Source organism: Leucoraja erinacea, chromosome 14, assembly GCF_028641065.1.
Source record: "Leucoraja erinacea ecotype New England chromosome 14, Leri_hhj_1, whole genome shotgun sequence".
Taxonomy (NCBI): Eukaryota; Metazoa; Chordata; class Chondrichthyes; order Rajiformes; family Rajidae; genus Leucoraja; species Leucoraja erinaceus.
In genome coordinates, this window is record NC_073390.1 from 31,746,986 (window position 1) to 31,762,406 (window position 15,421).

Sequence of the window (15,421 nt, forward strand, 5' to 3'; positions counted from 1 at the left end):
GAGTGGGCAAATGTTTGGCAGATGCAGTTTAATGTGGATAAATGTGAGGTTATCCATTTTGGTGGCAAAAATGGGAAAGCAGATTATTATCTAAACGGTGGCCGATTGGGAAAGGGGGAGATGCAGCGAGACCTGGGTGTCATGGTACACCAGTCATTGAAGGTAGGCATGCAGGTGCAGCAGGCAGTAAAGAAAGATCCGGTAGGCGGCGCGGCTCTGGCCAGCAGCGGCCTCTGCAGCCTGTCCGCGTTTTTATTATTTTTTGTCTGTGTTTTTATGTAGTTTTTGTTATTTTATGTTGGGGTGTGTGTGTGGGGGGGGGCGGGGGTGAGGGGGGGGGAAACTTTTTGAATCTCTCTCTGCACTGGAGACCCGACCTTTTCTCGTCGGGTCTCAGGTGTCGTTGAGGCCGCAACGAGGAGCGGCCTCCAACAGGAAGAAGCCGGGGACTCAGGTGCCGACTCACCGTTGCCGTCGCGGAGCTGGCCGAGTCCGGAGCGGGTGGAGCGGGTGGAGCGGTGGTGGAGCGCTGCTGCTGCCGCTGCTGCTGCTGCCGCTGCTGCTGCTGCTGCTGCTGCTACCGGAGAGTCGGAGGCTCCAACGACGGGTCTGTGGACGACGGCATCGGGAGCCCGCGGCTCCCTGGAGGGAGACCGCTTTTCGGGGCTCCTGCAACGGCGACTTCTCCCGCCCGAGTTGCGGGGTTGAAGAGCTCCTGGAGCGGGGCCTACATCACTGCCCCGCGCGGCTGGAATGGCCGCGGACTCTGCGAGCGCACACCGGGGGCTCCAACACCAAGACCCGGTGTGCGACCTCGCACCACCCGGCGTGGCTTTAATGGCCGCGGGACAATCGCCATCGCCAGCCGGGGGCTATGACTTTGACTCTGACATCGGGAGGGGGGGAGAGTGCAGTGGAGAGATAAGTTTATTTGGCCTTCCATCACAGCTATGTGATGGATGTTTATGTTAAATGTAATTATGTTGTGTCTGGGGTCTATTTGTGTGTAATGTATGGCTGCAGAAACGGCATTTCGTTTGGACCTCCAGGGGTCCAAATGACAATTAAATTGACTCTTGACTCTTGAGAAAGCGAATGGCATGTTGGCTTTCATAGCAAGAGGATTTGAGTATAGGAGCAGGGAGGTTCTACTGCAGTTGTATAGGGTCTTGGTGAGACCACACCTGGAGTATTGCGTGCAGTTTTGGTCTCCAAATCTGAGGAAGGACATTATTGCCATAGAGGGAGTGCAGAGAAGGTTCACCAGACTGATTCCTGGGATGTCAGGACTGTCTTATGAAGAAAGACTGGATAGACTTGGTTTATACTCTCTAGAATTTAGGAGATTGAGAGGGGATCTTATAGAAACTTACAAAATTCTTAAGGGGTTGGACAGGCTAGATGCAGGAAGATTGTTCCCGATGTTGGGGAAGTCCAGGACAAGGGGACACAGCTTAAGGATAAGGGGGAAATCCTTTAAAACCGAGACGAGGAGAACTTTTTTCACACAGAGTGTGGTGAATCTCTGGAACTCTCTGCCACAGAGGGTAGTTGAGGCCAGTTCATTGGCTATATTTAAGAGGGAGTTAGATGTGGCCCTTGTGGCCAAGGGGATCAGAGGGTATGGAGAGAAGGCAGGTACGGGATACTGAGTTGGATGATCAGCCATGATCATATTAAATGGCGGTGCAGGCTCGAAGGGCCGAATGGCCTACTCCTGCACCTAATTTCTATGTTTCTATGTTTCTATGATACTAAGATAGGTGGTATTGTAGATAATGAAGTAGATTTTCAAAGTCTACAGAGAGATTTTGGCCATTTGAAAGAGTGGGCTGAAAGATGGCAGATGTAGTTTAATGCTGATAAGTGTGAGGTGCTACATCTTGGCACGACAAATCAAAATAGAACGTTCATGGTAAATGGTAGCGAATTGAGGAATGCAGTTGAACAGAGGGATCTAGGAATAGCTGTGCATAGTTCCCTGAAGGTGGAATCTCATGTAGATAGGGTGGTAAAGAAAGCTTGTGGTATGCTAGCCTTTATAAATGAGAGCATTGAGTATAGAAGTTGGGATGTAATGTTAAAATTGTACAAGGCATTGGTGAGACCAATTCTGGAGTATGGTGTACAATTTTGGTAGCCCAATTATAGGAAGGATGTCAACAAAATAGAGAGAGTACAGAGGAGATTTACTAGAATGTTGCCTGGGTTTCAGCAACTAAGTTACAGAGAAATGTTGAATAAGTTAGGTCTTTATTCTCTGGAGCACAGAAGGTTAAGGGGGGACTTGATAGAGGTCTTTAAAATGATGAGAGGGATAGACAGAGTTGACGTGGACAAGCTTTTCCCATTGAGAGTAGGGAAGATTCAAACAAGAGGACATGACTTCAGAATTAAGGGACAGAGGTTTAGGGGTAACATGAGGAGGAAATTCTTTACTCAGAGAGTGGTAGCTGTGTGGAATGAGCTTCCAGTGGAAGTGGTGGAGGCAGGTTCGATTTTATCATTTAAAAATAAATTGGATAGGTATTTGGATGGGAAAGGAATGGAGGGTTATGGTCTGAGTGCATGTAGATGGGACTAGGGGAAAATAATTGTTCGGCACGGACTTGTAAGGCCGAGATGGCATGTTTCCGTGCTGTAATTGTTATATGGTTATATGGTTATAAGAGATTACTCCCTCTAGCTGGTAAATGGACAGCATGGTTAAGGGTGAATGTCTTTGTCCGCATGCAAGCCCACCATCAGAGACCTTCAGAGCTTCTTCACAGATAAGTCTTCCAAAACACAGTCTTTTGATTAGTAAATTCTTTATTGTTGATGAAAAACATTACGATACATCCAAACTTCTTCCGACCTGTTACTATAATCTTCATCGAACTCCAGCTTATCACATTAAACGATAAAAAAATCCTCGTGTCTCCATTACACTTCGCATGGTTGAAGGGTAAACCTTCTCCATGCTGGTTCCAAACTAAACTAAAAACTAAACTTTTGTGCAAGATACATAGCCCCAAACATGCCCTAAAATATGTCATAAATCCCACCCACAATATAACGGACTGTTTAAAATTTAAAGACACATGCCATCATTAATGACACGCAAAACAAGCCAAATGGTCACTACACACTTTTAGACATACTAAAAACAAGGACATCAGGACATAAATCACCATAAACTATGATTCAATTGAATGACATCTCTGTATGCAGTTGGACAATACAACTGGAAAAAATGTTCAATTAAAGATCCACTTCCAACAACGATTTGCTTTTTATCTTTTCTATTCATAGAATTCCAGACATGTGCTCCATACGTTGCTGAGAATTTCCGCTCTATATCCTTCTTTTTCCAAGAAGAGTAGTACTTCTTCCAATCTTGAAATGTGATTGGGTAGAACCGTTTTGTGATCCATATAGAGATGCCGTTGCATTCTTTGCCAATGAAGGGAGCTAGATTATCCGTCTGACACCATCTCTTCAGCACACGGGTAAGCAGTCTAGGGCCTTGATGACCCCAAATATGTCCAATGTAATTGGCCACAAAATCTTCCATGCAATTCCATAAAACAGGATGATGCCTATGTGAGAAACCTATAGCCCCATTACTGACAGTTTTAAAATGCTGAGGGCATGTAAAGTTAGCAAACGGTATTGGCCTCATTGATATAATATCAGTATCCAGGTAGATGCCCCCATATTTCCACAGCAGTGCTAATCTGCAGCCATCAGAAAACACATGGGTCCAAAACTTCTCCTTTTCTGGATTTACCTATGGGATAATGGACAAAAAAATTTCAATTCATTATCTTAATTTCCTTTCTTTCTAAACATGCAGTCGTTCTTTCTGCATTATTTTTGTCTCTTCCTCGTGACACAATCCTTTATCAGTGAAATAATTGAATATAGAAGTTGGGATGTTATGTGCAATTGTACATTACATTGGTGGCACACCTCTTAGTGTATTGTGTTCTGTTCTGATCACCCAGGGATAGGGAATGATGTTGTTGAACTAGTTGGGCAGGTTAGGACTGTATTCCTTGGACAACAGGAGACTGGGGGATAATCTCATAGAGCTATGTCAAATCAGTGGAATAGATAGGGTGAATGAACATAATCTGAAAATGTATGAAAAGAGGCATAAGTTATGGCAGAATATTTAATAGGAACCAGAGACTCAATTTTTTCTAACTGGGTGGTGGCTACATGGAACGAGCTGCCAAAGGAACTAGTTGAGGCAGCTTCAATAACACAATTTCAAAGTCAGACACAAAATGCTGGAGTAACTCAGCGGGACAGCCAACATGCCTGGAGAGAAGGAATGGGTGACGTTTCAGGTCGAGACCCTTCTTCAAACTCAAAGACATTGTTCAGGCACATGAACAGGAAAGGTTTAGAGAGATACGGGGTGTGATAATGGAATAAATTATGTGGGAGGTAAAGGGAGCATGTTATATAAAATGTCTCCATGTCGTATTTCCGTCCGCATTGCGGCCGACCATCGTGGAGTTGGCGACCTCTTGTTTCAGATTCAGATTCAGATTCAGATTCAGATTCAATTTTAATTGTCATTGTCAGTGTACAGTACAGAGACAACGAAATGCACTTAGCATCTCCCTTGAAGAGCGACATAGCAAACGATTTGAATTAAAAAATATATAATAAGTGTCCGGGGGGGGGTGGTGATTGGCAGTCACCGAGGTACGTTGTTTAGTAGAGTGACAGCCGCCGGAAAGAAGCTGTTCCTCGACCTGCTGGTTCGGCAACGGAGAGACCTGTAGCGCCTCCCGGATGGTAGGAGGGTAAACAGTCCATGGTTGGGGTGAGAGCAGTCCTTGGCGATGCTGAGCGCCCTCCGCAGACAGCGCTTGCTTTGGACAGACTCAATGGAGGGGAGCGTGGAACCGGTGATGCGTTGGGCAATTTTCACCACCCTCTGCAATGCCTTCCGGTCGGAGACAGAGCAGTTGCCATACCATACTGTGATGCAGTTGGTAAGGATGCTCTCGATGGTGCAGCGGTAGAAGTTCACCAGGATCTGAGGAGACAGATGGACCTTCTTCAGTCTCCTCAGGAAGAAGAGACGCTGATGAGCCTTCTTGATCAGAGTAGAGGTATTGTGGGTCCAAGAGAGGTCATCGGAGATGTTGACTCCCAGGAACCTGAAGCTAGAAACACGTTCCACCTCCGTCCCGTTAATGTGGATGGGGGTGTGCGTGTTTGGGAGTTCTGGAGCTACAAAACAGCGTAGCTTGTGTAATCTAACATCTTGTAGCGGGCAATCCCTTTGCCAGGGGTCGGCCTTCGGTGTTCCAACCTGTGGGAGCTGCGGACTTTAACATCGTGAAACCCTAATCAGGGACCGATTTTGGAAACTCCAAGCCGCAGGAGTTTCGACCGTCCCGTTGTGGGAGCTTAGACCGCCACGACGTAGGAGCTCAATCGCTCTCGACAGCTTATCCAACCTCTCCATATAACTCAAACCTCTAGAACTGATAATTTCCTTAAAAATCTTCTTTGCACCCTTTGCAGTTTGTTATTTTGACTGAAATAATCCAATCCATACAACATAGTGGTCATTAATATCTATTTTAAACATTCAGCAAATTTCAGAGAGACTGGGTCAACTTACTCCCAGGAAGACATGCACACTCTTCCTATTATGTACATGTCCAAATGTATTTTAAGTGCTGTCAGAAGTTGCCTCAAGCACTTCCTCCAGCTCATTCCATAGACAGACTTTGTGGAAAATCAGGCCTCATGATCCTATTGTGTGCATTCACCTGATCCATGTCCCTAGCAACATTAGATACATCTATAAGATCACCCCTCAGTCTCAGCTTCAAGAACAAATTCCTACCCTGTCCAACATCTTCCTATAATTTAGTCCTTGTTTCCTGGTTAATATCATGGTAAAGCTTTTCTTCACACAATCAAACTTAATGGAATCTTTCCTGGGTGATCAAAACAAACACAAAACTCCAGCGCCTCACCAACTTCTTGTGCAACTGCAGCATCATCAACATCCTATACCTAATGTTTTCACTAATGTAGGCCAGCATGTCTCATTGTTATCACCTCCCCACAGCCAAGAATTGATCATTGGGGACTCCACTTTTGCTTCGTCATTGGTGCCGCCTCAGATTTGTTTTAAACCTTTTCATACCCCTAGTTACTCTCTCCCCAACGCTCAGTCTGAAGAAGTGTCTCGACCTAAAATGTCACTTATTCTCTTTCTCCAGCGATGTTGCCTGCCCAGCTGAGTTACTCCAGCATTTTGTGTATATCTTTATGTCTAAAACTTTCTTCACCACCCTGTCCAATTATAATGTTAGTTTCAGTGAAATATGTACTTGTACTCCTATCTCCCTCTATTCTACAGCCTTCCCCAGGGCCCTAAAATTCACTGAGAAAATCCTAAAATGACCCAAAATGTAACACATCACACTTTCTTCTTATTGGTTACCTTTCGATGCCAGAATTTCAACGAAGTATCATCAAACAGTTCGTTAGCGTTTAAAGGTAGAAGAACAACATTCTTCATTGAGGAGAGGAACGGGATGAATCTGTACTTAGGCTTTGGATATTGGCTCAAGTTGCCACTGAACCCCTTCATGAAGAAATAGATTGGTTTATCTGGGTTTTGACGAGCAGTAGACTCCACTGAGCACATCACCAATGGCTTCAGCTCCACCTTGTCTGTTGTTTCCACAAACATAATCCCAGGATTCAGGAGTGGACGAGGATCATCCATGGTAGCTTCATCTTCCACTTGTGACATTCTTACCATGTTCTTTTGAACATTTTGTTGTGTTTGCAAATGCCAACTTACATACAGCAGAACACTAGCTCCATTAATGACGATAACGATAAATATCTGACGAATGGGAATCATGGTGTGGCAATGAGGTGTTTCTCCAATGGATCCTGTGAATTAATAAATCAAAAAGTATTATTCCCTGAGCGTGGAAGAGCCTGAACTCTTTGGAATCAATACTAAAATAGGTCCTGATGGCTATATCGGGAGAGATTCATTACTGACAACAACAGCAGATAGCAGTGTTGGGAACTCTGTTGGGGATTAACAGCACCCGATCGACCATCCAGAATTTAATACCTTCTGCCTCACCCTCTCTTTGTTTGACTTAGCTCACCCCAGCATCAGAGATGTTGTGGTCGCAAGTCCTGCCTGTGAATCTTGGGGAGGCGGTAGACATGAGCTGTGCACATTGAGGGTGGAGGCGTGGAGGTAGGATTGCCTGAGGATGAAAGATCAGTGATAAAGGCATTCGATTTTTGGATGGAGGGAGAGATGAGGTTTTTTTTTGGCAGCTGGCATTGAAACAATACAGTTCCTTGTCTGAAGAAGGGTCTTACATGAAATGTCACCCATTCCTTCTGTGCCGAAATGCCCGCTGAGTTACTCCAGCATTTCGTGTCTACATTAAATGAAAAACAATGCTGGAAGTAATTTTAATAGGACAGGCTGCAATATTTTCAATCAATAACATTTCATCAGATTTCTCAACATCCTTGTCAGACAGGTTTGTGAGCTTTAATTCTGCCACAACATGAACCTTGTTGCTGAAGGGTGGAGGTCTGTGGTGAGTGTGTGCCTCATGGATCAGTACTGGTGTGGCGGCTCCTAAGGGTCGTGCCATCATACTGCCGAACCCCTCGGCACAGGAGTGGTGCAGTCCGGAGGTGGCCCTCAGGCAGAGGGTTTAAAAGGCAGGGGTTTGGGTGCCATCTTCCTTTGGTTTCGTCTTCCCTTCAACCGGGAGGAATATAATAAAGGTGCTTCTCAAAACACTGGACTTCGTGCCTCCTTTTGAGACCCATGCACCACATTGGTGACCCCGACGTTCCATTGGCGTCATGATGGAGAGACGAGAAAGCCCTACCTCCTCACACGCCAGCCCGGCCTGGGCTCTAGACGCAGTCGCCATTAAGCTGCCCAACTTCTGGACCACCCGGCTGCTCATCTGGTCCCATTGCTGTGAACCTATGAGGTGGTTGCATTTTGGGAAGTCAAACCTGGCCAGGAACTTCACAGTGAATGATAATGTATTTTAGTTGTGTTGTCAAGCAGAGAGAGTCTAGGAATACCAACACATAGTTCCCTGAAAGTCTTCCAGGTGAAATAGTTAAGGCAAATTCAATTAGAACATATAAAAGGCAATTGAACAGGCTCATCAGGTTGGGAGAAGCACTCAAGCTTCACATTCATAATGGGAACTGTGCAGGAAGAATATCCATGACCTCACTGGATTTGCCAATGATCCAAAAATCGGAATCCCTCCCCCTGAAGCTAATTGCATACCATCTGATGGCATAGTGGAAAACCAGCAAGGATCATGGATTGGGTCAGCAATAGCAAAACCAGGCATGGATCAAATCAGCAATAGTGATTGATCTACAACAGAAACATAGAAAAATAGGTGCAGGGGTAGGGCATTTGGCCCTTCGAGCCAGCACCACCATTCAATATGATCATAGCTGATCATCTAAAATCAGTTCCTGTTCATTCCCCATATCCATTGATTCCTTCAACCCTGAGAGCTAAATCTAATTCTCTCTTGAAAACATTCAATGAATTGTTCTCCACTGCCTTCTGTGGCAGAGAATTCCACAAATTCACAACTCTCTGGGTGAAGAACTTTTTTCTCATCTTAGTCCTAAATGGCCTACCCCTTATTCTTGAACTGTGACCCATGGTTCTGGATTCCCCCAACATCAGGAACATTTTTCCTGTATCTAGCCTGCCCAATCCTTTAAGAATTTTAATATGTTTTTACAAGAAATTGTTAATCACAGTGTTAGCGTGGTGACTTGGAAGAAATAGGAACTGAAATTAGGGTTGACTTTTCAGTGGAAGATTGAAAAGTATAGAGGATGATTCCTCAAACAACTTTTAAGATCTTAAAATTGTGCTTGAAATCTAGGTCATTAAAGCATTCATATCCATAATCATCCTGGTGGAAAGAAAAAGATCTAAAAAGCCCCATGCTTAACTTGGCTTCAGCAGAACAGTATTTGTTACATTCAAGTTCATATTTGGTAGTAAAACCTGTCAGCGACCTTATATTCCCATAGAGCAAAATCAAAAGATATCAAACCATTGAAATCTTATTTATAACGCGAGAAGTTACTATAAAAGGAAACAATTCATGCAGAATATTCTATTCAGATGGTGATATAATATTGGATGCCTAATGTTTAGTTGAAATTCTAGATATGACTTAAAAATCAGATAGGTAGAATGCTGGAATAACTCAGCAGGTTAGGCAGCATCTCTGGAGTACATTGCTATGTGACATATCGTGTAGGGACCTTTCTTCAGACTACACTTCGTGTTCCTTTGGATAAATTGTTTTGATGCAATCATACTTTTCTTGCAGAAAATTTTAATCACACTGGAGAACAGCACGAGTGTCGAGTGTGAACTGCAAATGATACAAGGGGGTCAAAACAAAACAAAAGGGGGAAAGCTGCAGGCGTGCAAGATATATAATGACAGAAGACAAACTGGTTATTAAAATTATAGTGTAGGAAGGAACTGCAGACATTGGTTTAAACCGAAGATAGACACAAAATGCTGGAGTAACGCAACGGGACAGGCAGCATCTCTGTCGTGAAGGAATGGGTGAGGTTTCGGGTTGAGATGCTTCTTCAAACCCTTCCTCAGACGAACCATTCTTCAGACTCTCAAAAAGGGTCTCGAGCCAAAATGCCACCCATTCCTTCCCTCCAGAGATGCTGCATGTCCCACTGAGTTACTCCAGCATTTTATGTCTATCTTTAATTAAAATGATAGCACAGATACAAATTTTGTTGATTGATTATCTCGGTTGCTTAGTGAAATCAAGGATACAGGATAGAACATTCATAAACTACCAAGGCATGTTGTGAGCAGAAGAGAGACACAAAATGCTGGAGTAACTCAGTGGGTCAGGCAGCAAAAGAAATAGGCGATATTTCAGGTCAAGACCCTTCTTCAGACTGAGTGTCAGGGGAGAGGGAAACGAGGTATGCAAAGGTGCTGAATAAATCAGAGCCGGCACTTGTAACCCAGTTACAGTGGAGACCACATTGGTACAGTGTTGGCTGTGGAAGAGGAGATAACAAAGGGATATGAACAGTGAAACTAGCAGGACAACTAGGGTGGGAGAGGGACAGAGAGAGAGGGAATTTAAGGATCACTTGAAATTAGAAAAAAAAAAAATTCTGCCCAAGACAGAAAGCTCAGTATGGGAATGGGGCGTTAAATGATTAGCAACTGGAGGATTTCTAGAAATTCCATTGTTATATTTTTCCACAGTTCACTTTCCATTTGAAGATATCAACAGAACCCGAAAACATGGGAAATTAAACACTTTTTTCCAAGATAAGAACCAAAGTACAGTATAATTCCAAACTAAATATGTTTAAGAGCTTTGTCACTCACCTGTTTTAAACTGGCAGTATCAGTGAAGACGTTTCATGAGACTGTGTTCAGTTGTTTAATTTCCATTTGATATCTTCAGTTTATGTTTGCGTAACATAATTTACATAATGGATGTGGTCAAAGAGAGATTTGATAATTTATGGATGTGACACAAAGAGCGGTTTGATAGAAACCATATAGTAACATGACAAAGAATGTATTGAAATGGAAGGAATTGTCAAATGCAGGAAGTAATTTTAATAGATCAGGTGGCTACATTCAGTCAATGAGGAAGGAGAGGTGAACATTTTGTGAGAGGAATAGTTTGAATAGATGTACAGAGTCTTGCGTAGATTAGGGAAATTGTGAACCAGAGGACATAGGTTTAAGGTGATGGGAGAAAGGTTTAATGGGAACCTGAGAGGTAACTTTTTCACACAAAGTGGGTGCTTGTAAAGAGCTGCCGGAGGACTTTAGAGAATTCTTCTTTAGTCTGGCTCTCACTGTTTTCTGTTCACATTTTCAGCAGCAATTGTCTAGTTAGTTAGTTCATTAAATATCTCTGAAAGCAAGAAAAATCCGGAGACCTCTGAAGATACTGTGAAGTTTTAGAAGCAGATTAAGGCCATTCGGCCCTTCAAGTCTACACCATTCAATGTGTCTGATCCATCCTTCCCTCTCAACCCCATTCTCCTGCATTCGCCCCATAAAACCTGCCACCCATGTACCCATGGCAGTTACGCTTGCTCAGCAGCAGAGACGGTGGCATCATTCATTCTCAAGATGATTTAATGTCCAGTTTTCCTTCATTTGAATTTCTTCTTCCATTTCCATTTCATATGGAAGCTTCAAAGTAGCCAGTGTGGTCTTGCCCACGTTCTCCACAAGTAGGGTGTCAGGGGATGACATCAGCTTCGGCAGTGACCATACCGACAATCGCACTTGGGTGAGTTCACATGGTTTATTTTATTTACAGTGGTAAAAAGGCCTGGGCCACATGGGGGCTCTGTCCCTCGTTGTCAGAGCGCATGTGCAGTGATGCTGACAATATCGGGCTTGTCCCAGCCGCTTAGTCCTGGTCTACAGGGGAGGAGGCGTGTCAACCTCAGGCTTCTTCGTTCAGTTCGCCCTTGTTTCGAGAGGATGTGCGGACGGTACAGGATTCTTCCTGGCAGCTCAGCGTTGGGCTAGAAGAGGCGATGCAGGTGGTCTCTGGATTATCCTGGTGGCTATTTGTTACATCTGTGTGTGTAAGCACAATCCCTCACTGTCTATGGGCAGGCAGATAGTCTGGCATTTTAGGCTTGCCCCAAGCCACTCAGTCTTAGCCTCAGGTAGAGGTGTTGGTGTCTCTCTCTTGTTTCCTCGCAGTACAGTATTGACCACATGGTGGCATTGGTGGTCTCAGGTCTCAGGTCTGTTGCTCAGTCTTTTTCAAAATTGCGACAGGGAATGCAAATACTCTTGTCTGCCCCACAGGCTGGAATGCCTGAGTTTTCATCGGGAGCAGGATGATGCTCCCAATCCCCTCAGACTCCCCCTCCCCCCACACACCCCCTCCCAAACATCCCCCGCTCCCCTTGTTTTGGGCACGCCCAAATTCGGGATCATTTCCCCTGCATCTAGCCTGTCCAATCCTTTACGAATTTCATACCTTTCTCTAAGATCTCCTCTCATCCTAAATTCCAGTGAATACAAGCCCAGTCAACCCATTCTTTCATCATATGTCAGTCCCGCCATCTCATGGGAATTAACCTCATGAACCTACGCTGCGCTCCCTCAATGGCAATAATGTCATTCCTCAAATTAGAAGATCAAAATTGCAAACAATACAATACAATACAAATTTATTATCATTTGAGCCCCAGTGAGACTCAAACGAAATGTTGTTTCCACAGCCATACAAACAAGGACACTGTCTTACAGACATACACATAATTAAATTCACACAAACATCCATCACAGTGAAGCCACTGTGATGGAAGGCAAGTCTTTTCTCTCCCCTGTTCTCCGTGTCTCTCCCGATGTCCAAGCCCCAGGCGGGCGATGATGAGTCCCACGGCCATTTTAGGCCGCGCGGGGCGATTTACGGCCCCGCTCCCGGTCTGAAAGTCCAAGGTTGGAACCCCCATGGGCGATGGTGAGTCCCACGGCCATGAAGCCGTGCCGGGTGATGTACTGTCCCGGTCCGGGTTGTTCCAACCCCGTGACACCGGCTGGAGAAGTCGCGTTGCGGGAGCTCCGGGAAGCGGTCTCTCTCTCTCCTCCCAGACCCGCGAGCTCCCGATGTCACAGTCCACCGGACCTGCGGCTGCGTTGCTGGAGCCTCCGAGCCCCAGGAGTCGAGTCGCAGCAGCGAGTCACCGCCGCTCCCCACGCTCCGAGGCCGGCCACCCCCGACGATGGTGAGTCCGCAGATCCGCAGCTCCGCAGCTCCGCAGTCTCCGGGACTGGAGCCCCCGGGTCGTTCAGGTTGGAGGCTGCTCCACGGTGCTAGGCCCCAACGACAGCCGAGACCCGACAGGGAAAAAGTCGGGTCTCCCGGACAGGGAAGAGATTTAAACAGTTTCCCCCGCCCCCCACATTTACACATTTAAAAATACTATTAAAAAACACCAAGCACTACATTTAACTAGACAAAAAATAAAAAAAAGACAGACAGGCTGTAGGGGCCGCTGCAACGGGTGAGTCGCGCCGCCAACCAATTACTCCAGGTGCGATATCCCCAGGGCCCTGTAGACCTGCAGTAGGACCTCCTTGCTCCTAAACTCAAATTGTCCCGCAATGTAGCCCATCATGCCAGGAGCTTTCTTCACTGCCTGCTCTACCTGCATTCTTACTTTCAGTGACTGATGTACAAGCACTCCCAGGTCTTGTGGCACCTCCCCTTTTCCTAATCAGACACCAGTCAGAAAATAATCTGCCGTCCTGTTCTTGCTACCACAGTGGATAACCTCACATTTATCCACACTATACTGCATCTGCCATGCATCCGCCCAGTCACCTAACCCATCCAAGTCACCCTACAGCCTCATAGCATCCTGCTTGCAGTTCACACTACCTCCCAGCACTGTGTCATCCACAAACGTGGAGATGTCACATTTAATTCCCTCGTCTACATCGTTAATGTATATTGTAAATAACTGGCACCCCACTAGTCATTGCCTGCCAATCTGAAAATGACCCTGATGGTCTGTATCCCAGGGTACTTAAGGAGGTGGCTCTAGAAAATGTGGACGCATTGGTGATCATTTTCCAATGTTCTATGGACTCAGGATCAGTTCCTGTGGATTGTAGGATAGCTAATGTTATCCTAGTTTTTAAAAAAGGATGGAGAGAGGAAAGGGAAATATAGGCCAGTTAGCCTGGGGAAGATGCTGGTCAATTATAAAAGATGAAATAGCAGCACATTTGGATAGCAGTAACAGGATCGGTCCGAGTCAGCATGCATTTACGAAGGGGAAATCATGCTTGACTAATCTTCTGGAATGTTTTGAGGATGTAACTAGGAAAGTGTACCTGGACTTTCAGAAAGCCTTTGATAAATTCCCACAGAGGAGATTAGTGGACAAAATTAGAACACATGGTATTGGGGGTAGGGTACTGACATGGAGAGAAATTGGTTGGCAGACAGGAAACAAAGTATAGGAATTAATGGGTCCCTTCCTGAATGGCAAGCGACCAGTGGGATACCTCAAGGCTTGGTGCTTAACGATTTAGATGAAGGGATTAAAAGTAACATTAGCAAATTTGCACATGACACAAAACTGGGTGGCAGTGTGAACTGTGATGAGGATAAAAGTATAAAATTATAAAAGGACTGGACAAGCTAGATGCAGGAAAAATGTTCCCAATGTTGGAGGAGTTCAGAACTAGGCACCGCAGTCTAAGAATAAAGGGGAGGCCATTTAAAAGTAAGATGAGAGAAAAACATTTTAACTCAGAGAGTTGAGAATTTGTGGAATTCTCTGCCACAGAAGGCAGTAGAGGACAATTCACATGATGAATTTAAAAGATAGTTAGATAGAGCTCTAAGGGCGAGCAGAATCATGGGATATGGGGAGAAGGCAGGCACGGGTTACTGATTGTAGATGATCAGCCATGATCACAATGAATGCTGGTGCAGGCTCAATGGACGAAATGGCCTCCTCCTGCACCTATTTTCTATTTTCTATAATGCTATGAGAATGCAGGGTGACTTGGACAGGTTGGGTGTGTGAGCAGGAACATGGCAGATGCAGTTTAATGTGGATAAATGTGAGATTATCCATCTTGGTGGCAAGAACAGGAAGGCAGATTATTATCTAAATGGTGTCAAGTTAGGAAAGGCGGATGAACAATTAGATTTGTCCTTGTATATCAGTAACTGAAAGTAATCATACAGATATAGCAGGCAGTGAATATTGCTAATGGCATGTTGGCATTCAGAACAAGAGGAGTTGCATATAGGAGCTTAGAGGTCATTCTGCAGTTGTACAGGGCCCTGGAGTATTGTGTGCAGTTTTGGTCTCCAAATTTGAGGAAGGACATTCTTGATATTGTGGGAGTGCAGCATTGGTTCATGAGGTTAATTCCTGGGATGGCTGGACTGTCATATGTTGAAAGAATGTAGCGACTGGGCTTGTATACACTGGAATTTAGAAGGATGAGAGGGTTTCGTATTGAAACATATAAGATTATTAAGGGATTGGACACACTGGAGGCAGGAAATATGTTCCCGATGTTGGGGGAGTACAGTACTAGGGGCCACAGATTAAGAATAAGGGGTAGGCCATTTAGAACGGAGATGAGAAAAACCTTTTCACCCAGAGAGTTGTGAATCTATGGAATGTTCTGCCTCCGAAGGCAATGGAGGCCAATTCTCTGGATGCTATCAAGAGAGAGTTAGATAGACCTCTTAAAGATAGCAGAGTCAAGGGATTTGGGGAGAAGGCAGGAACAGGATACTGATTGTGGATGATCAGCCATGATCACAGTGATTGGCCATGTTGGCTT

General features: G+C 44.9%; 1 protein-coding gene across 1 annotated transcript; it reads right to left on the reverse strand.

Annotated features, from left to right (window-relative positions):
- Positions 1-590: 590 nt before the first annotated feature.
- On the reverse strand, positions 591-11,951 carry LOC129703516 (alpha-1,4-N-acetylglucosaminyltransferase-like). Its single transcript, XM_055646053.1, has 3 exons — positions 10,448-11,951; positions 6,467-6,927; positions 591-3,772 (listed from the first exon to the last, which is right to left on the reverse strand). The coding sequence occupies exons 2-3, from the start codon at positions 6,893-6,895 to the stop codon at positions 3,170-3,172; spliced, it is 1,032 nt and encodes a 343-aa protein (XP_055502028.1). The 5' UTR covers positions 6,896-6,927; positions 10,448-11,951; the 3' UTR covers positions 591-3,169.
- Positions 11,952-15,421: the final 3,470 nt, after the last annotated feature.

What these genes read in the sequence shown, in the direction of transcription:
- LOC129703516 (XM_055646053.1), bottom strand. Translation starts at nt 6,895, where the DNA reads ATGATTCCCATTCGTCAGATATTTATCGTTATCGTCATTAATGGAGCT. An exon ending in TGAAATTCTGGCATCGAAAG is followed by an intron (nt 3,773 to 6,466) that starts GTAACCAATAAG and finishes ATTATCCCATAG; the next exon opens with GTAAATCCAGAAAAGGAGAA.